Source organism: Medicago truncatula, chromosome 7, assembly GCF_003473485.1.
Source record: "Medicago truncatula cultivar Jemalong A17 chromosome 7, MtrunA17r5.0-ANR, whole genome shotgun sequence".
Taxonomy (NCBI): Eukaryota; Viridiplantae; Streptophyta; class Magnoliopsida; order Fabales; family Fabaceae; genus Medicago; species Medicago truncatula.
The window spans coordinates 30,055,575-30,076,898 of record NC_053048.1 but is presented as its reverse complement, the minus strand read 5'-3'; the positions used below and the strand labels follow the sequence as shown (position 1 = coordinate 30,076,898).

The 21,324-nt window shown below is 38.6% G+C and overlaps 1 protein-coding gene across 1 annotated transcript; it reads left to right on the top strand.

Moving 5' to 3' along the window:
* The first annotated feature begins 3,420 nt into the window (after nucleotides 1-3,420).
* LOC112416649 (uncharacterized) lies at nucleotides 3,421-4,197 on the top strand. Its single transcript, XM_024770941.1, has one exon. The coding sequence runs from the start codon at nucleotides 3,421-3,423 to the stop codon at nucleotides 4,195-4,197; it is 777 nt and encodes a 258-aa protein (XP_024626709.1).
* Nucleotides 4,198-21,324: the final 17,127 nt, after the last annotated feature.

The following is a 21,324-nucleotide window of genomic DNA, read 5'->3' as shown; positions in this document are numbered from 1 at the left end:
GGTTTTTAACATTTTTTTTCCCTTAAACTAACCTTTTTTATTAAATATTTGTTAGGGTTTTTATTAAAATAATAAATTTTTATTATAAAACATGGTTGGTTTGTCTTTAATGTTACATATACAAAGGCCATTGAAATTCAATGGGAGAGGTGGACTATCTTTAAATAGGTAATAACTAACTTTGGAGGTTTTCAAACATGCATGATGCTTTTGCTGATAATGGTGCGGTTATAATTTTGAATTGAACCATTCATTTTTCACTATATTTGCGTAAGCCCTTTGCTATTTTTTCACAAGTGTAAAAATAAGTTATAAACAACGAATCAGCTATATCAATCAACAACGTGTAATGGGTAAATTTTAGTTTTACAATGCTCCTTCTATGTGCTGGAACGTGGATGCTACGTGGTCCATGCCCTAACTAGTGAGTAGTGACTATAGAAAACAGATTAGTGACATAGCCATTAATTTTTCTTAGAGAAACATAGCCAAGTAGCTAGTAACTAAGTAATAATATAATAATTATCTTTTGCCATATTATATGCTTAAAAATGTGAAGAAAATGTCAAAATTGTGTTCAATAGGGAAAAAATTGTGAAGATGAAAATAACATTTTTCGAAATATCATCCCAAATAATATAATTTCATACTTTGAAAAAACTCAGCTTTTATAACTTTCAAATTTACTTCTTTAGTTCCCTCAAAAAGAAAATTACTGCTTTAATTATTTTGCAATATATAGTTGAAAAGTTTTCTTTGGAGGCAGGTAAACAGTATGGATGATGGTCATCCTTGCTCTTCTACACGCCACTTCAAGATCTTCTGTTTGGCAAAGGCTAATAGGTAACTCCTAAAGAATAGGCCGGCATAGTTGGAAAATTGCTCTTCTCCCAACAAAAAATGCTCACTCTCATACAAACTAACAAAAATACCCGCCACGTGTAGGCATGGCAATGGAATAAGGTGGAGACAAGTTTTACCTTTTCCATCCTCATACCCTACTTCCATATTCTTACTCGTTACCCTACCCATATCCAGCGGGGATGAGAAATCGAATCTCATCCCCGTCTCCGACGGGTTCGGGTATCCCTGCCTCATCCTCATCCGCGCAGTAGATATTTTTTTATAAAAATAAAAGTATTTAGCAGCGTCGAGCGATATGTTGTAATGCATTATCCAGCAAATAGATGATGACAATCAATGACTATTATGATTAAGAAAAGAGAGGCCGAGAATGTGAGATATGAAATGAAAATAGAGAGAACTGTAATAAATGAGTGTCATCTGAAACACTGAGACTCTGACTATGTGAGTGAAATGATTTAGAGTTTGGGTTTCTAATTATACAAAAGGGGTTAGTAAATTGATTTTTTTACATTCGGGACGAGTTTGGGTATGGGTTCGAAGTGGGTACATATATCCCATTACCCATCGCATACCCGTATTTTCAAATCGGGGAAAACCCAAACCCAGTCAAATCGGGAAAAACCCGTCAAATTGGGTTTGGTTCGGGAGGGTACCCGCGGGTATGGATTTTGTTGTCATGCCTATCCACGTGACCTAAGTCACGCAGGTGTTAAACTCATTGTGACTTAAGTTACGTTCGCTATAATGATACATTCCATGTGAGTTAACTCACGTGGGTTATAACCCAACGTGAGTTAGCTCAGGTAGATTATAACCCCAGCATGAGTTAACTCATGTAGGTTATACTCCAACTTACCAAACGTGAGTTAACTCACGTGGTGGGTATTTTGGTAAGTTTTTATGGGAGTGAGCATTTTTTGTTGGGAGAAGAACAATTTTCGCATAATTGAGATGGGTCAATCCGGCTAACCCATTTTTTAGGGTGTGAGTTGAAATTTGGGGTTATCGATTCACAAATGTGTACCGAGTAATTATAATAATTCTTTATTGAAATTTTAAAATAGTCTCTGATTATGCATTTTGTTAGTCTAAATAATTTATAACATATAAAATATTTCATTCATATTTTCATATTAATCCATCGATATACTTACTTATTGTCCTATCAACCACTATAAGTACTTAGTTACTGTCATACCATGTCCTTTATGAAAAGAGTTAATGTCACCATTGAGAGACTATTTTAACATAAAAAAACTATTTTGATTAACGAAGTCCACAATCAATAACTATTTTAAAATTTCGATACCTTGAAGGACTATTATGGCTACAGATCTAGAGACCAATATAATTATTAACCCGTTGAAATTTTGAATCCTACCATTCAAGTTGGTTCATCTTGCTTAATTTCACTTTTACATAACTGGACCGTCATAATATTCCTAAGGACTTAAAAGACCTCCAAAAGGGCTGCTTAGACCCCTCAAGAAGGCCTTAGCACCCTTGAAAAGAGCCCAACGGCCCAAGGCGCGCATTACCCATAGCGCCGCCTTAATAATCTCTAGAATCTTCTAGAAACCGCCCTAAATACATAAATACCACTATTACTTGGAGACTAAGCAACCGAAACCCAAGCCCATAGAAGGCTATAAATACCACCCTTGAGAACACTCTCAAGCATCCAATAGTCAGTCTATAAACCCTAATAGACGATTCTTAACCCTAGAATCCTTATTGTACTTTTCTGCAAGTACAGTTGGTGCCGTCTGTGGGAAAAGGTAAAACTAACCTTGACCACGATTCTTTGGATCGGAATCTCGATACAAAGAAACACTAAGTTGTAGTCCTCTCTACGATTCGGATCCTAACCCTTACTCAAACCTAAATCGCATCTCACGTACGATTTAGAGTAAAACCGCTATGGCAACACCAGAAGAAGCAGAAACGATGAAGAGTCAGATCGCCCAGTTGATGGAACAGAACAAAGCCCTACTCGCTTCGGTGGAAACCATCCAGCAACAGCAGCAACAAGAGAAGGCGGACTCTCATCACGGCGAGCTGGATGAACCAGAACCCCAGCCGTTCTCAACTAAAATATGGAACGCTCCGGTTCCAGATAACTTCAAACTGCCGCACTTACCAACTTTCGACGGGAGGGGTGATGCATCTGAGCATGTAACCGTTTTCAACACCAGGATATCTGTATACGGAGTTGCTGACTCCCTTAAGTGCAAGTTGTTGGCGGGTACTTTTGCTGATGCAGCTTTACGCTGGTACATGAGCCTTCCTCACTTTTCCATTGTGGGTTATCAGGACATGATAAAGAAGTTCACCCAACAGTTATCTGGAAGTCGCCACCGAAAAGTTTTGTCAACCAGCTTGTTCAACGTTCGACAGGGCTAGAACGAATCACTGAGAAAATATCTCGCTCGCTTCAACGATTCAACAATTAAAGTTTCCAACCCCAATCAAGAAGTTTTCGTTGGCGCTTTTCAAAACGGTTTACGCGCCGGACAATTAAATGAGTCGCTCGCACAAAAACCCGCTGATTCAATGGAAGAAATAATTGCTCGTGCTGAATGTTATGTGAAAGGAGAGGAATGCAATGCAGAAAAAAGAGCTAGGGATGCCAAGGAAAAAGGAAACTCAGGAGCAGAACGCAGGAATCCTTATGTTCCACCCAACAGAAACAGAGGGGCATTCAAAAAACCATATGAGAGGAGTCAACACCGTTATGCTACCGAGCACTTCACTCCTTTGAATACTCGTCCCGAAAGGATCCTCAAAGAAGTTCTCGAATCGAAAATCATCCCGTCTGCTCCAGTGGCTCGAGGCAGGTTTTTGGGGAACAACCGAGACGCATGGTGTAAGTATCACATGATACAGGGCCACGACACGGATGAATGCGTTCATCTGAAAAGGGAAATTGAAAAGCTCATTCAAAGCGGAAAACTGCGAGGATACGCTAAGGAGAGAAGTAACAATGAAAAACAACCAGACAAGCTCAACCCCGAACCTAAGCACATATTACACACTATTTCAGGAGGTTTTGCTGGGGGCGGGGAATCAAGAAATTTAAGAAAGAAGTATGCTCGCCAGGTGATGCTTTTGGGAGACAATTTTTCATCATCCTCGGAAAAATACCCCGATATCACTTTTTCATCAAAAGATTTCGAGCAAGTAATCCCTCACGACGATGATCCTTTAGTCGTCTCTATTCAGTTGCTTAACTGGGAAATTAAGAGAGTACTCGTGGATACAGGTAGTTCTGCAGATGTTTTGTATTACGACGCTTTCAGTAAAATGGGTTTGAATGAGGAACAACTTTAGCCTTTTAAAGGAACCCTTTCCGGATTCACTGGTGAGAAGGTGCACGTGCGGGGATATATTACCCTAAAAAACATCTTCGGATCTGGACACCAACAAAAGTCGGTAAAAATAAGGTATCTAGTGATAAATTTGCCTAGCTCGTATAATGTGATCATTGGTCGCCCTTCTATCAACGTTTTAGATGCCTTTGTGTCCACCAAACATCTAATGATGAAGTACCCGCTTGATGATGGGCGAGTAGGCACGTTGCGTGGCGATCAAAAAGTAGCACCCGAATGCTACCACGCCAGCCTCAAGTTGAAGGTCAAGAAGAGTGAGGAACTGGAAGTTAAGGTTGTTGATCTTGATCCCCGTGAAGAATATCAGCAAGAACAAATAGAACCTATCGAAGTCGTGAAAGATATCATCATCGGGCCGCTTAAAAGAAGCGTAAGATGGGAGAAGAGAAAAGGAAGGCAGTGGATGAGGATGTGAAAAAGCTACAAGAGGCACGCTTCATCAGCGAAATTAAATATCCTACTTGGTTGGCAAACACTGTTCACGTCAAAAAGGCTTCAGGAAAGTGGAGGATGTGTGTTGACTACACGGACCTCAATATGGCTTGTCCCAAAGATCTGTATCCCCTACCTAACATAGATCACTTTATTGATAATGTGTCTGGATACAAGATCCTCAGTTTCATGGATGCGTACTCTGGATACAATCAGATAAAAATGGATCCTTTGGACGCCCCTAAAACAGCTTTCATGACCAATCAGAAGAACTATCATTATCAGGTTATGTCGTTTGGCCTGCGAAATGCAGGGGCAACTTTCCAACGATATATGGATACCATATTCAGAAAACAGATTGGAAAGACCTTGGAGGTTTACATTGATGACCTTGTGGTCAAAACATCAGAAGAAGGGCGCCATTCGGAAGACTTGAGAGAAATCTTTCAACAGGTAAGAAAATTCAGTATGCGCCTTAACCCTGCCAAATGTACTTTCGGATTCCAAGCTGGAAAATTCCTGGGTTTTCTTCTAACCAGAAGGGGTATTGAAGCCAACCCAGATAAATGCCAGGCAATTATCAACATGAGAAACCCATGTAATGTTAAAGAAGTACAACAATTGACGGGAAGGCTAACGGCTCTGTCAAGATTCCTCTCTTGCGCGGGAGATAAGGCTTTCGTTTTCTTTGCTACGATTAAAAAGAAGGAACAATTCGAATGGACTCAAGAATGTGATGAGGCATTTCAAAAAATCAAAGATTTCCTGACCACACCGCCTGTGCTACATCGTCCTACCCAATGGGCGGTTTTATCTTTGTACCTCTCAGTTTCAGAAAATGCCATGAGTTCTGTACTTGTCAAAGATTCAGAGGACAGAGAGAAGCATGTGTATTTCATTAGCCGAGTTCTCAGAGGGGCCGAGTTGCGATATCAAAAAATTGAAAAGTTAGCTTTGGTCGTCGTAGCAACCGCCAGAAAACTGCGCCCATACTTTCAAAGTCATAAGGTGGTTATCAGAACAAACTACCCAGTAAAACAGATCCTTGGAAAACTGGATTTAGCAGGGAGGATGGTATCATGGTCAGTTAAGCTCTCAGAATACGACATTCAGTTTTCCCCACGTAATAGTATTAAATCTCAAGTCCTGGCGGATTTTGTGGTCGAATTCACTTCTCCTGTCCAGGAAGTCGCCCCTTATGTATGGATGTTATCAGTTGATGGCTCTTCTAACCTAAAGGGAAGTGGGGCTGGTATTATTTTAGAGGGTCCTGGCGACTTACTCATAGAACAATCTCTGAGATTTGATTTCAAATCTAGTAACAATCAAGCGGAGTATGAAGCTTTGATAGCTGGAATGATCTTAGCACAAGAGATGGGTGTAGAAAACCTCAGAGCTCGAAGCGATTCTCAACTAATGACCAGTCAAAATTCGGGGGAATGATCTTAGCACAAGAGTTTTCATTTTTTCGAAGCTGTGCATATCCCCAGAGAATTGAATTCACGAGCAGATTTACTAAAAAAATTAGCTAGTACCAAAAGGCCCGGGAATAACCGAACAGTAATTCAGGAGGTAATTTCCACACCCAGTACCGAAGAAAAGGTAGTGTTAAACATTAGCCCAAAGGGATGGATGACTCCAATCTTAAAATATTTAACGGGTTCATTCATCCCAAAAAACGAAGAGGAATCACAGCTAATTAGATGGAGGGCGACTAAGTTCACTATAATTGTAGGGAAGTTGTATAGAAGAGGGAGAGCTGCACCATTGCTTCGATGTTTGGGCGAGGAAGAGACGGATCTGGTGCTATTAGAGGTACATGAGGGAGTTTGCGGAAGTCATATTGGTGGGCGATCTTTGGCAGCTAAACTTTTACGGGCGGGTTACTATTGGCCAAAAATGGTGCAAGATTGTTCTGAGTTTGTTAAGAAGTGTGACAAGTGCCAACGATTCTCCGACAAGAGGAACGCACCAGCCAATGAGCTCACATCTGTTTTCTCTCCTTGGCCTTTTTATAAGTGGGGTGTTGACATCGTTGGACCTTTCCCTCAGGCGCCAGGTCAACTAAAGTTCCTCATTGTAGGCGTGGATTATTTTACAAAGTAGGTAGAAGTAGAGGTAGTTTCAAAGATAACAGCGGAGCGAGTAATCAAATTTTATTGCAAGAAGATCATATGTCGTTTTGGTCTCCCAAAGCATATAGTAACAGACAACGGGACACAGTTCGCTAGTTCTAAAGTCGTAAACTTTTGCAAACAATTAGGGATTGAAACAAAATTCGTTTCAGTGATCCACCCCCAAGCTAATGGGCAGGCAGAATCAGCCAATAAAGTAGTAGTCAACGACATCAAGAAAAAGCTTGAGGAAGCTAAAGGACTTTGGGCGGAACAGTTATACGAGGTAATTCTAAAAAACTAAAGTTGATCTTCAAAATACTATTTGCATACTAACAGTAAATGATAGAACAAACATTTCGAAGAAATCGTTAAGTACAGGTACTATGGTCATACCATACAACCCCACACTCCACTACTGGAGAAACGCCATTCACTATGGTCTATGGCGCCGATGCAATGCATCCCGTCGAAATTGACACCCCAACGTGGCGGCGGGATAACTTCTCAGAAGAAGCTAATGAGGTAGGTATCCAGTGCACTATGGACATGATTGATGAAGTTAGGGAAGCAGCACACATCAGGGAGTTCGCGGCTAAACAAAGAGCAGTCCGGCGGTATAACTCAAAGGTTATCCCTCGAAGCATGAAGGAGGGCGACTTGGTTCTAAAGCAAGTTGTCGCCCCAACCAGAATAGGGAAATTACTGCCAAGTTGGGAAGGTCCTTATAGAGTGAAAGAAAAGCTGCAGCATGGGGCTTATAAATTGGAGGAACTTGACGGAACTCCGATTCCCAGATCTTGGAATACTGTTAATTTGCGTCATTACTACAGTTAAAAGTATTATGATTTTCTTTTTTCTTTTTTCTTTCATAACTATGACTTTGGACAAGTTTATTATTATAAATGAATAAAAGTTTTTAGGGGAGCACTCTTTTTCCCCTGCAAGGGCAGGGTTTTTAATGAGGCACCCTAAATTCTTCGACAAACTCTGTTCTGTATCTTCGTTTTTTGTTTTATAAAGTTTGCAGAAAAGAAGACTGTCGAGAGGACGCCCAAACTGGGTCAACCTTTTATAGGCTCTGCACTCGGCGTCCTAACAGAAAGAAGATTATCGAAAGGACGCCTAAACTGGGTCAACCTTTTATAGGCTCTGCACTCGGCGTCCCGATAAAAAGAAGACTGTCGAGAGGATGCCCAAACTAGGTCAACCATTTATAGGCTCTGCACTCGGCGTCCCGATAAAAAGAAGACTGTCGAGAGGACGCCCAAACTGGGTCAACCTTTTATAGCCTCTACACTCGGCATCCCGATAAAAAACTCATAGTCATAAGGACATTTAGGATTTAAAAGTCGTCTGCAAAATTCGTTCAAACTAGAATATAAACGACGAAAACCTTTGTTGAAATTTAAACATCTGGTTCAAAAGAACATTTTCAAGCATCAATATTAGGGTTAATAGGCTTTTACCCGCCCCCCCATTTGGGAGACTTTTGGTATACCCCCTGGCAAAAAAAAAACTTGGAGATTCCCCCCTATAAAATGAAGATTCTTTGGTTTACACCCATGATGCCATCTGACTGGATTGATAAGCTGATGTGTCATGCTGAATGTGCAGTGATGGGTGAAATGGCACTGACACGTCATTATTTTTATATTTTATATTTTTTTAAAAATGCTAAAAATGTGAAATACCTAAAATACCCTTAATGATAAATTAAAAAAATTCCAATATCTTTTTCTGTAGCGTGAATCCCCTCCTCTTATTCCATTTGAATTCTTTTATTAAAAACTTAATTGAATTCTTTTTTATTTCTTTTTCATCTTCATCTTCTTCCCCAATCTCTTTCTTTTACCATCCTTTTTCCAGCAACACAACATCAACACAACAACAACAACAACCACAACTCACAACAACAACATGCAGCAATACCCAAAAAACGCAGCACCTCACAAACATCTTTTCAGATTTTGCAATCTCCTTCTTCTATCTTCTTTTTCGGATTTCTTCCTGGATTTTTTTTCCGGATCAACAACAGCCCAAAAACTTCATCAACAACCCAACAACACATATGCAAGAGAGAAGAAAAAGGAAGAAGGAAGAAGAAAAGGGTTTGAATCGAATTCGGATTTGGGAAGATTCAGATTTAGGGTATGAATTAGATTCAGATTTAGGGTTTGAATTGAAGAGAATAAAGAAGAAAAGGAAGAAGACAGAAGAAAAAGAATTGTGTTGTTGTGGATTGTTGTGCGTTGTTGATGTTGTGTTGATGAAGGAGGAGAGAAGAAGAAGAGAAGAAGATGCGTTGGAGAAAGAAGAGGAGAAAAATAATTGGAATATTTAGAAGATTTTTTTAATAATTTTTATTTTTAAAAAAATTAATGACATATTATTCTTTTTTAGTTTTTTAAGTTATTTTTTTAATTGTTTTTCGGAAAAAAAAAGTTAATTGTAAATAAAAAAAAAGATATATAAGTGAGATGTAATAAAAAAATTAAAAATTTAAAAAATTATGCAGTCACCATGCCACGTAATCAAAAAAAGCTGACTCAACACGCCACATATGCACTGAGGGGTGTAAACCAAAGAATCTTCATTTTACAGGGGGGGGGGAATCTCCAAGTTTTTTTTTTTTTACAGGGGGGTATACCAAAAATCCCCCAAATGGCAGCGGGGTAAAAGCCTATTAACCCTCAATAGTAATGTAAAGGAATTATTATATATAGCATTGATTGATTGCGATAAAAAAAAAAAAAAAAAAAACAAGAAGACTAGGCAGTGTTGAACCCGCTGCCTTTCTCAGTTGATGAGAAAAGGAAGAAAGGTAGAAAGCAACTTGCACGATGTTATAAGCAATATTCATATTCTGAACAAGTTTAAGCTTCACCAACTCATTGGTATTCCACTGATAATGGATTCTTTAAAGAAATTGTTGCTAAAGTAAAACAAGAGAGTTTCCAAGAAACTATTATAAATTAAAAGCATTAGTTGATTCATCAGAATAGATAAGTTTTTGCCTACAGAAACAGGCATTACAAAGCGCCCACAAAAAACGCCAAAAACAAAGATAAATAGGCGACCAAGAAAAATTAAAACACCGCCAAATATATTCAAGGCTCTTCCACTAGCTCGCCATCCTAGACAAACTTCAGTGAATCAAGACCTGACAAATCCAGGTCTGGATAGAAATGGGACACTTGTGATTTCGCTCTTTGAAAACTGTCTTCAAAGAATCCGGCCAGAGCCATCTTACCATCTTCAACCTCAGCTTGAGATTGTTCAGGTCGTCTTTCAATTTGGCATTTTGAGTCTCAAGGTTACTTTTCCCCACTTGCCAGTCAGTTTTTTGATTTTCTGCATCAGCAACCGCCTTTTCAAGCGCGGTTTTATCCTTCAGGAGTCCTTCCACCCTCTCTTCGAAAGTTGTAGCTTTATATTTAAACTTCTCTACGTCCTTTACAGAATCTTGATACTTCTTTTCCAGAGCTTCGTGTTTCTTTTCCATGGATTGAATATACAGTAGGGTTCGAAGAGTGCTGGTTCCCGCATCTTGCACCAATTCATCAGATTTACCATGGAAAGCATCATCTTTATCTACTGCTGAAAAAGGAACGTGATTTTCCATATAATGGCAGTAATTAAAGTCTCGATGCCAGAATGAGGCTTCAAAAGTAGCATCCGCCTCCACCATCAAAGTCTTCCCGCCTGCTTTCTTCCCTATTTTTGTTTTCTTCGGGGGAGGAGAGTGAGTCAAATCATTCACCTCGCCTCCCGTTACCTCACCTTCAATAATCCTCTCATGAGCGCCATCCACATCGCCTCCGGCGGATTCAGCATTAGCAACAAGTTCCCGTTTCTTCGTCCCTTTGCGGAGGATCACGCCAGTAGGGTCGCTTGCTATGTGTTCTCCGGATGCATATTTTTCTTTAAGGGCTTTCGAGGTATTTCCTCCTCTCTTTCCCAGATAAAGGCAGCATTGGCACTGTACAACAGGAAAGATAAAATATGTTAGTTAGAGAAATATAAAAACAAAAATTAAGGGAAAGAAGCATAAATCGTCGAAACTCACAAAGATATAATTCAAGGTCCTCCGAATCCCCTTCTTTGTTTAAAAGTTTTCGGATGTCTATGTGAAGCATCCGATCTAAAAAGCCAACTACACCTTGTTCATAAGGAGTCATTTTTTGATAATTATAGCCTGAGACAGCCAAAGGATTAACAGTCCATCCTAAGGGAAACCTCACCTCACCCGCAACACTAGCAACACTCACTGAAGAATCTTTTGACGCTTGGACTCTTAAAAAGCTCTTTTTCCAATCCCTTTTAAACTTAGAAGCAAAGGGAGGAAAAAGCTGTTTCCCAGGATGTGCACTAATGGGTACGCAGGAACCTTTATCCACTCCTTTCGTTCCATAAAAATGGAAAAAGACTCCGACGGAGGGAATCATATCTAAGCGTCGCAAAGAATCTCGAAACCATGAATGAACGCCCAGCTGTTAGGATGAATCTGAGTAGGGGCGACATTAAGTAAGCGTAGAACATCCATTTCGAACAGGGTAAAAGGGATTTTTACCCCAAACTCCTCCAACACGGCGCCGTACATATGGAAAATCTCCTTTACTCTCTTTGGGCGCATAGTACACACTTTCTCGCCAGCGGGGCAAGGCGCCAGGAAAATATCTTCCTCTCTTTTAGTGGACGAAACCGAAAGCTTACTCTTAAAAAAGTTAACCTTCGCCTGATCATTATACGCAGACTCATACCATTGCACGTCGTCTGAAAAACATTCGGCATCGAATTCCTGACATGCAAGCTGGATACTCTTTCCACGAACCATTTTCGAAGAGGAGATATCGACGATTTCTTTTCCAAAACTATCTCCTGAGGTTGAATATAATAAAACACAGTCACTATCATCAGATTTTCTACAGTCACTCTCGCTAGATATATCGGAGAAATTCATATGACTAAAGTAACTAGAATCGTACACCTTCCAATCGATTAAACCATTTTTTCGAGTGGCATGCTTCAAACATTGTAATCTCAGTTTTTGCCTATCTAAAGGATTCGAAGGACGTAGTTCTCTCCCTCTCTCATCACATTCCCTAACTACTACCATGGATATACATGAAAAAAGAGAAAAAAACGAGAGAATTACCTGAGTTTGCAACGAACAGTCAAAGGCGGAAAAGGAGTTTCTCTATGAGGAAACGGAATCGACGAAATGAAATGGAAAGGGAAGAGGTTTCCGTCTCTTTTTAAAGGGAAAAGAAACTTTGATTTCTCGGAAAAAGCGCAGATACAGTAGATCGTAGGCACGTGTGAGAGATCGAGCGAGATAATGACACGCCATCAGAATAACAAAAGTCGCAAAATGTGAACTGTTAGATGAAAAAGGCATCATAATTAGAAAACTTCTCGCCCAAAGCAAATGTTCATAAAACCACATTAGATTTAAAGCACCACGCCTTGTACCAAGACTTGTGCTTGGGGGCTGTGGACCGTTATTATATTCTTCAAAGCTTAGAGACCCTCGGAAGGGTCTTAAACGCCCTTCGTAAGGACCTAAAAGGTTCTCCAAAAAGGATTGTTGGGTTTAGGCGCGCTCTCCTAAAGGACGTCGCCTTCCTGGATCGTCAGAACTTGCATAAATCTATTATAAAGAATTCTTCAGCTTTAAAAGCACCACGCCTTGTACCAAGACTTGTGCTTGGGGGCTGTGGACCGTCATAATATTCCTAAGGACTCAAAAGACCTCCAAAAGGGCTTCTTAGACCCCTCAAGAAGGCCTTAGCACCCTTAAAAAGAGCCCAAGGGCCCAAGGCGCGCATTACCCATAACGTCGCCTTAATAATCTCTAGAATCTTCTAGAAACCTCCCTAAATACATAAATACCCCTATTACTTGGAGACTAAGCAACCGAAACCCAAACCCATAGAAGGCTATAAATACTGTAACGCCCTAGTCGATATATTTATTTATTTTGATTTAATTAGAGTCTTAAATGTGATTTTAATTAATATTGGTGATTTATGTGGTGTGATATATTTTATTATATGGTTGGTTTTGATATTAATTTAATTAGGTGTGAAATATTAATTATTTTGGTGTTTGGGGAATTAATAGAAGTTATTAGAATTTATGGGGAGATAAATGAAAATAAAGGGAGTTAAGTAATGGGAAGTTAAGAAAAGAGAAGTTAGAAAGCATTGTACGTAGAAACTGTCAAGTTGGGAGAAAAGGGAGAGAAGAGCAAGTAGAACCCAGGAACCAAATTGCTCTGCTTTTATTTCTGCAATTCAAAGGTAAGGGTGAGGTTTACTTCAATAGTGTAGTTATTAATTTCTGATTTTGAGTTTAACAGGTTTTGGTGAAAATTGAGAATTATGGGTTTAGTGATGAAATGATGATTTTGGGGTAGAAATTGTTGTTCTGAGGTTAGAAATAGGTTCTGAGTTTATACAGCAAGTTAATTCACATATGTAAACTGATTTGTGGAGTGAATTGGAGAAAAATGGTATTTTGGGGAAAAACCAGTTTTCTGCCCGTACAGAAGTTGATCGCTCACCATGGCGAGTGAACAACTTCATAGCTCGCCTCGTTCGAGCAGAGCAACTCGCCGTGGCGAGCAACCCAGTTGAAAACTTGATTTTTGAATTGTTGTTATAAGATGTTTTTGGGATAGTTTAATGTGCCTAAATGATTTTAATGATGACTAAAGAAAGTTTTAGGTTAAAAAGATGAATAGGGAGCTTAGAATTGAAGTTTGAGTGAGAAAAATGTCAAAACTCCCGAGAGCCCCATATTTTCACTCGCCTCGAGTTCGCCTTGAACTCGCCATGGCGAGCAACCTGTTTTGCGAGCTCGCCATAGCGAGCAGATGTGCTCGCGAGGCGAGCTACCCAATTTTGTGTGCTGATTTTACTTATATGAATGGTAGTGATTGATGTTGTTGTTTTGAGCATAGTTATATTTAATTGTGCATTATTCTGGATTGTTGGATCACTGTTTGATGATGCTGCTGATGGATGTAATGTATGCTATATTTATTGAACCATACATGTTGTATAAATTGGAGTCATATGGAGAATGTATGCATGGTCAAGTTGTATGTAGATATACACGAGTGGGTCCATTGCATATGCATAAACAGCGGGAGGACTCATGTCCTGGAGCACTAGTTGTTCACAGCGGTGAGGGCTTCGGTCCTGATGAATGCTTTAACCATTCAAAAGCGGTGAGGGCTTCGGTCCTATTTGGTACCACATGCATATCTGCATTATTGAGGGGTCTTAGTGATGTTGTCATGTCATGCATGAGTCTTGTTGTTGGGTGTAATTGTCATATTGATGATTGTAACACCCCGTTTTCCCAATATGAAAATTTCTTAGAACATTTATCAGAGTAAGCATCGTAAACAACGGGATATCACATAAAACGTAATCCAAAACAGTTAAATAATGATTTAACCAAATATCTTAAACATCGCAGCGGAAATTATGTCATAATCATAAAACGTTTTGGCACGCAGGCCTCATCATAAATCTTAAAAGAAATTAGTTCATAATCATAAACAACATAAAAGTCACGTAATAGAATGAAGCATGCATAATCATAAAGCCCCATCCCGTTACGTATCAGAGCGACCTAGACGACACAGTGAAGGCAAGGCCACTCACGACGGAAACAGCACACTAAGCTCGATCACCTGCACGTTACCCACGGTCGAGGTAACATTCAAACAGAAGGGGTGAGATTTCATAACAGAATAACATAAATCAATGCAATTAAGAATCATAAGTTAACATCCTAATCAGTCTTGATCATAATCAATTTAAAACATAATCATCATTGTATCTTTAATAAGCATTTATCACGTAATCACATCATTAATCATCTTCAACAATATAACGTTATCACGTAATCACATAATTAATCATCATCAACATAGCATAATAGACATGACAATGTGACAATGCTCCTAGACTCCGTATATGCATGTGGTACCAATCGTCATCATAAGTATAAATATACTTTAATCGTGCGGAGGACAAAGCTCCTAATAATCGTGCGGAGGACAAAGATCCTAATAAAACGTGGTGAGGACTAAGCTCAATGATATGCTATGCATGGACTCTTAACAACAAAACATCGTAATCATCGTAATCATGTGCATTCAATAACTTGAAGCTAAACGTCATCATTTTCATTATATTCATATATAACATTGCATACTCAGTTAAATAACAGCAGCAGTATAGTCAAGTCACATAACAGCAGGGAGATATCAATATATCAATAGCAATTCAATAGAATCATAATCATTTCAATTATATCTTACATATTGCACAATACATTAATCATGCTCAAATAATATCAACATATCTTAATAGCTTTACAGACTGCATTAAACGTTATCATTAGGTTTCATTACCAATTAGGGGTTCACTCTTGATCAAAAGGTGCGACACAGATCGCACAACCACTCAAACAGCTACATTCTGGACTTGCTCGCGAGGCGAGAGTCCTCACTCGCCATGGCGAGTACCACTCAGATTCCCAACTAATGTTGTTTTGGGTTCAATCCTGTCCTAAAATCATTCCTAATCATCTCTAGGTATGTTAAGGCACTTAAAGGCACTCAAGGTCCAACTAAAAAGTCGAAACTACAAAATCTAACATGCTCTCTGCCTTAACTCGCTATGGCGAGTAAGACTGCTCGCTGTGGCGAGCGATACCAAAGTCACTCGCGAGGCGAAGGGAAAAGGCTCGCGTGGCGAACGATGAAGCTCATCACTCGCGAGGCGAGGATCATAGCTCATCACTCGCGAGGCGAGGATCATAGCTCACCGTGGCGAGCGATGAATGTCGCTACGGCCAGGCTTCCTAAAATCACAAAAATTCGTCGATTAACATGGTTCTAGGTCTGATACTGATTCCAAAGTTTGTCCTAAACATTATCTAAGGTCCAGGAATACTTTCTACATCAATCTAACCAATTTCCACCGTTTATTCTCAAATTTTAGGGATTTGACCTAGTTTTCGTTTTCTCCAATTGATCCTAATTCTTGCTAACTAATCATCAGAATTACATTCACTAATGTTACTGAGTTATTAGTCCCACCCTTACCTGGTTATGAAGAAATCGCAGCCCTCTTGGTCTCTTGCTCCTCTCTAAGCTTTTTCTCCCTTTTCCAAAAGTTTTCACGTACAAAGTGTTTTTTCTAAACCTAGGTCTATTCTTTTATATCTCTCCTTAATAACTTATTTTACTTCACTTTCTCCCCCAAAACTATCTAAAATAATAAACCAGCCCTCAACTAAATATTTTTCAAATCTTTATTTTATTTAACAATAAAATAAATCCTCTAATCTTATCAAATCCTCCAAAACTCATAACTTATCACGTCATCAATCAAATCATCAAAATCACCACAAATCATCAAAACATATCAAAATCATGCGTATACTATATAATTATAATATAATTGCCTAAACTCGATTAAATAACAATTAAACGAAAGTGGGCGTTACAATGATGTTGTTTGATGGGTATATATTTATACATATATTATGATGAATTGATTTGATGGTGATGTTATTGTTGTTTTGTAAAATATATATTTATATTTGCAAGATGATATATATTGATGTTTATAGGGTGTTAGATTCAATTGATGATTTTAATATCTATATTTTATTGTTGTGAATCTCACCGCTTCTACTTGAAAATGTTGCCCTTCCTATGGGTAACTTGCAGGTGATCATGAGTAGTTGGTGGTGGCTCAAGTGTTGTGTCTAGGGCTCTGATACGTGGGATGGAAATTATTGTTATTATTATTGTTTTTCTTTCCTATGTATCAATTTTTGGAACTTGATGTTATAGCCCTTTGGTTGTCTGTTGAATTTATGTCGTTGAGGCTTTTATGCCAAGATAATATTTTGGAGGTTTAAACTATTGTTGATGTTTGATGATAATATTCTGCTGCAAGTTTAACGATGTTTTGAAAGTTGTTTAATTAAATAGTTTCATATGCTATTTAAGAAATTTTGAAATTAAATAATACTCCCGAGAGCCCCATATTTTCACTTGCCTCGAGTTCGCCTTGTACTCGCCATGGCGAGCAACCTGTTTTGCGATAAGCTCGCGAGGCGAGCTACCCAATTTTGTGTGCTGGTTTTACTTATATGAATGGTAGTGATTGATGTTGTTGTTTTGAGCATAGTTATATTTAATTGTGCATTATTCTGGATTGTTGGATCACTGTTTGATGATACTGTAGCATGCCCGTTTGAGTTGAATCAGATATTTAATTACTTTTTGGTAACGGGGTGTTACAAATACGACCCTTGAGAACACTCTCAAGCATCCAATAGTCAGTCTAAAAACCCTAATAGACGATTCTTAACCCTAGAATCCTTATTATACTTTTCTTCTTGTGAATTCTTCTTGGTGAATTCCCTTACAATTGTTTTTGAGATTAAATGTGCTCATATGACCTTCGCTTACCCTTATCAATCATCTTGAGAACCAAGTAAGCACAATATTAGACACATAACCAGAACACACATAAATCAAAATGGGGAGAATGAAACTCACAAACCTGATCGATGATTCTAGCTTGTAGAACTGCAATTTTGAGGTGGAGCGAGAACCGTACAAACGAATTTGAAAAAGAGTGAGCAACCTAAATACTTGAACCCCAAATATCAATATCAATTTCAATTTCAAATATGTTGTGCAAGAGAGAATTTGGAAGAATTTAGGGTTCTTGGGCAGAGAGTGCCAAGGGAGAGAGACGAAAAAAGTGTTCTAGGACAGAGAGAGTGTAGATGGGTCAGTGATTCTGATCATGCATATACTATATAATTATAATATAATTGCCTAAACTCGATTAAATAAACGATTAATCGGAAGTGGGCGTTACAACTCTCCCCCACTTAAAAGATTTTCGTCCTCGAAAATTTACCTCAAGCAAACAACTCTGGATAAGACTCCAGCATCTTACTCTCAAGCTCCCACGTCAAGCTTTCACCAGTCGCTCCCGTCCAAACGACTCTCACGAGAGGTATCTCCTTGCCTCTCAACGTCTTCACTTTACGATCATCAATCCTCACCGGTAAAGTTTCTACCGTAAGGTTGTCTCTAACTTGCACATCGTCACTCTGAATTACATGAGATGGATCCGGAATATACTTCCGAAGTTGCGACACATGGAAAACATTGTGCAAATTCGAAAGATGCGGCGGTAAACCCACTCGGTAAGCCACCGTTCCAACTCTTTCCAAAATCTGATATGGACCAATGAACTTCGGGGTCAACTTCTTTGACTTCAAAGCACGTCCTACACCAGTCATAGGAGTGACTCTCAAAAACACGTGGTCTCCTTCCTGAAATTCAAGATCTTTTCTACGCTTATCATGATAACTCTTTTGTCGACTCTGCGATGCCTTCATTTTCTCTCGGATCATCTGAACTTTCTCAGTAGTTTGCTGAACAATCTCTTGTCCTAAGACCACTCTTTCACCTGACTCAAACCGGCACAACGGAGTTCTGCATCTCCGACCATACAAAGCCTCGAACGGTGCCATTCCAATACTAGAATGATAGCTATTATTATAAGTGAACTCGATCAACGGAAGATGACTATCCCAAGTCCCTCCTTGCTCAAGAACACAAATCCTCAACAAATGCTCTAGTGACTGAATTGTCCTCTCCGACTGACCATCTTTCTGTGGATGATACGCCGAACTTGATGAGATAAAACCGCAAGTGCACGGTCTTACCGAAGTAGTAAAATAAGAGTATCGTTCCGACAGGGAGTTATGAATTCAATTAACTTTTAATGATGATTAGATGAAGGTTTTATAAGGTAGAAATGTTTTGGGTTTTTCAATTAAAAGTAAATAATAAATAAAAGATAAAAGCCTTGGAATTATTGATTCATCCTAATGACAAGTCCTTCACAAACCAAACTATTAAACTTATAACTTTATGTTAGACCTAATTTCTCAAGACAGTTTCTCTTTTGTTCCTCTAGCAACCAAGTCTATTTCGCTGACTTGATTACTATTAGATTTTGGTTCCTCTAACAACCAAGCCTATTTCGCTGACTTGATTGTTATTAGTTCCCTTGAAGATCGAAACTATATGTCTCAAAGATTGCAAAGCCTATTTCGCTGACTTTGCAATCCTTGTCTAAATTCACTTGTTCGAATATCAAAGCTCCACTTTCGTTTTATGAATTGATATTTGAGATGATGGATAAACAATTATCAAACCCTCCACTTTCGTTTCCACAGTTTGATAATGGTTGATCCATGTTAAAGCGGTGAATTTAGATAAGGAATTAGGGTTACATAAGATTAAGGTTTAAAGCTTGGTTTGATTAGTATTATGTCATTAGACTTATCCAACAATCCCAAGACAAGAGAAGTCTACTCACTGACGTTCATTGTAGACAAGGAGAAGAAGAGAGAAAACATAAAAGTAAATAACAAAGAAAGTAAAATGAACTTTTATTAGAAAGACAATTATCACATATTGTATTCCAAGAAAAGATGAATATTTGTGATGGCTAGCTACTCTATTTATAGTACACAATTGACTTAAAATCTAAGCAAGTATATTCCAAGAATATTCCTCGGTAGATTGTGCGCCAAAATAGAATAGCTTGGAGTCCAAGCAAAAGCAGCAAAAGGTCTTCTGGAGGGTGGCACGGCCGTGCCAATCCTAGCACGGGCCGTGCGAAGCTTCTGACTTTTGGGGGAGATATATTTTGTCTCCAAATCTTCGTATTTTCGTACCGAATCAACTCCAAATCCCTTTCTTTTGCTCCAAGACTCAATCAATCAAATATTCGTTCCTAAAATATAACAATATGCAATTGTAGTAAAATAGTTCAAGAAAGGAAATAATATTAATATAAAATAAACCTAAATCTAAATAAAACTAAACTAAATAACATATTAAAATAGATAATAAATGACTCATGAAACTCCCCCACACTTGAATCTTTGCTTGTCCTCAAGCAAAAGGCATAAACATGGTAGCACAAACAATTATATCAAATGACAATTCAATTAAAGCACATGTCTCCTCAAGGGCTTAAATCCCAAATGTACACTAATCACAAACTCAAGCATTTCTTGTAATTTTTATTCAACCCAACGATCAAGTTTCAAGTGAGTGTGTGTGTGAAGTCCAACCCTTTTCTTGCTCCTGTATAAGATAGGCATTATGAGGAAACATGGTCTAATCCTAGCACTAAACCAACCAAGAAAGATTCCTTCTATAATTCATATAAGAGAGATGGGAGTATTTGAGAATCTTTGTTCTTTGCCATTTGCACATTTTAAGTTCTTTATTTAAGGAACAACATCTTCACGTAGGAGGTCGGAGGGCCTACCCCCTTCCCCAATCTAGATTCAATGGTATCCCTTAAAACATCATCTTCACGTAGGAAGTCGGAGGGCCTACCCCCTTCCCCAATCTAGATTCAATGATGCATTTTAAAGTTTTTCCTCAAGATAACAATCATCTTCACGTAGGAAGTCGGAGGGCCTACGTCCTTCCCCAATCTAGATTCAATGATGAGATCTTGGAATTTATTTGGCTTTTTGGCTTTTTATCAACTCCCTTATACTAACTTATACTACTGGCACTTTGAGAATCTTTAAAGGTTAATGCACCACTAAGATTAAAACGCGTTTCCTTAAAATACCTATTCATACATTTACTCAAGGGAAGCAACTTTTTGTTTTTCTCATTGGAGAATTGTATTCACTTTAAAACAAGATGTGGGTATATCAAGAAGACTTAAAACACAAGAGTTTGCTTTCATGTACAAGAATCAACCAAATAAGAGGAGACAATGAAAATTTTGTGTCATGATATTTTCAATAAAAATTAGCTACTTAACCATGTCTTTTACAATAAAACAAAACAAAAGAATAAAGTTCAAGGGAGTTTGGAAACACTACGACTAATGACACTTTATTAGGCTCCCCCCACACTTAGGAGAAGCATTGTCCTCAATGATTTAAAAGAAGAAGAAGAAAAAGAAGAAGATGATGAAGAAAGAAGAGAAGTAGAGTAAGAGTAGAGGAAGAGGAAAGCTCACAATTTTATTGAAGTCTAGAAGGTGGACCTTAGAGGTGAAGGTGTTGCATCATGTATCGGAACATTGGATTGTGTTATTCATTTATTTGATTGCCCCTTAGGACATCATTTCTTAGCCCGATCATTTCAACACCTTGTCATTGTTGCTCGGTGAATATTCTTTGAACTTTGGTTTGCATCCATGCCCACCGTTCTTCTTATAGTTTCCACCGGCTTTTTGTTCATGGTGCAAGTTTGCACCTACCTCCTCTTCATCACCACCATCATCACCATCATTGTGTACCTGTGGGTTAGTGCCAACATAAACAAAGTTTTCTACCACCTCCGGATTAGTAATGTCCGAATTAGGTAGAATAATCAAGTAATTAGCATTATTGACTCTCCACTCATATAGGTAATT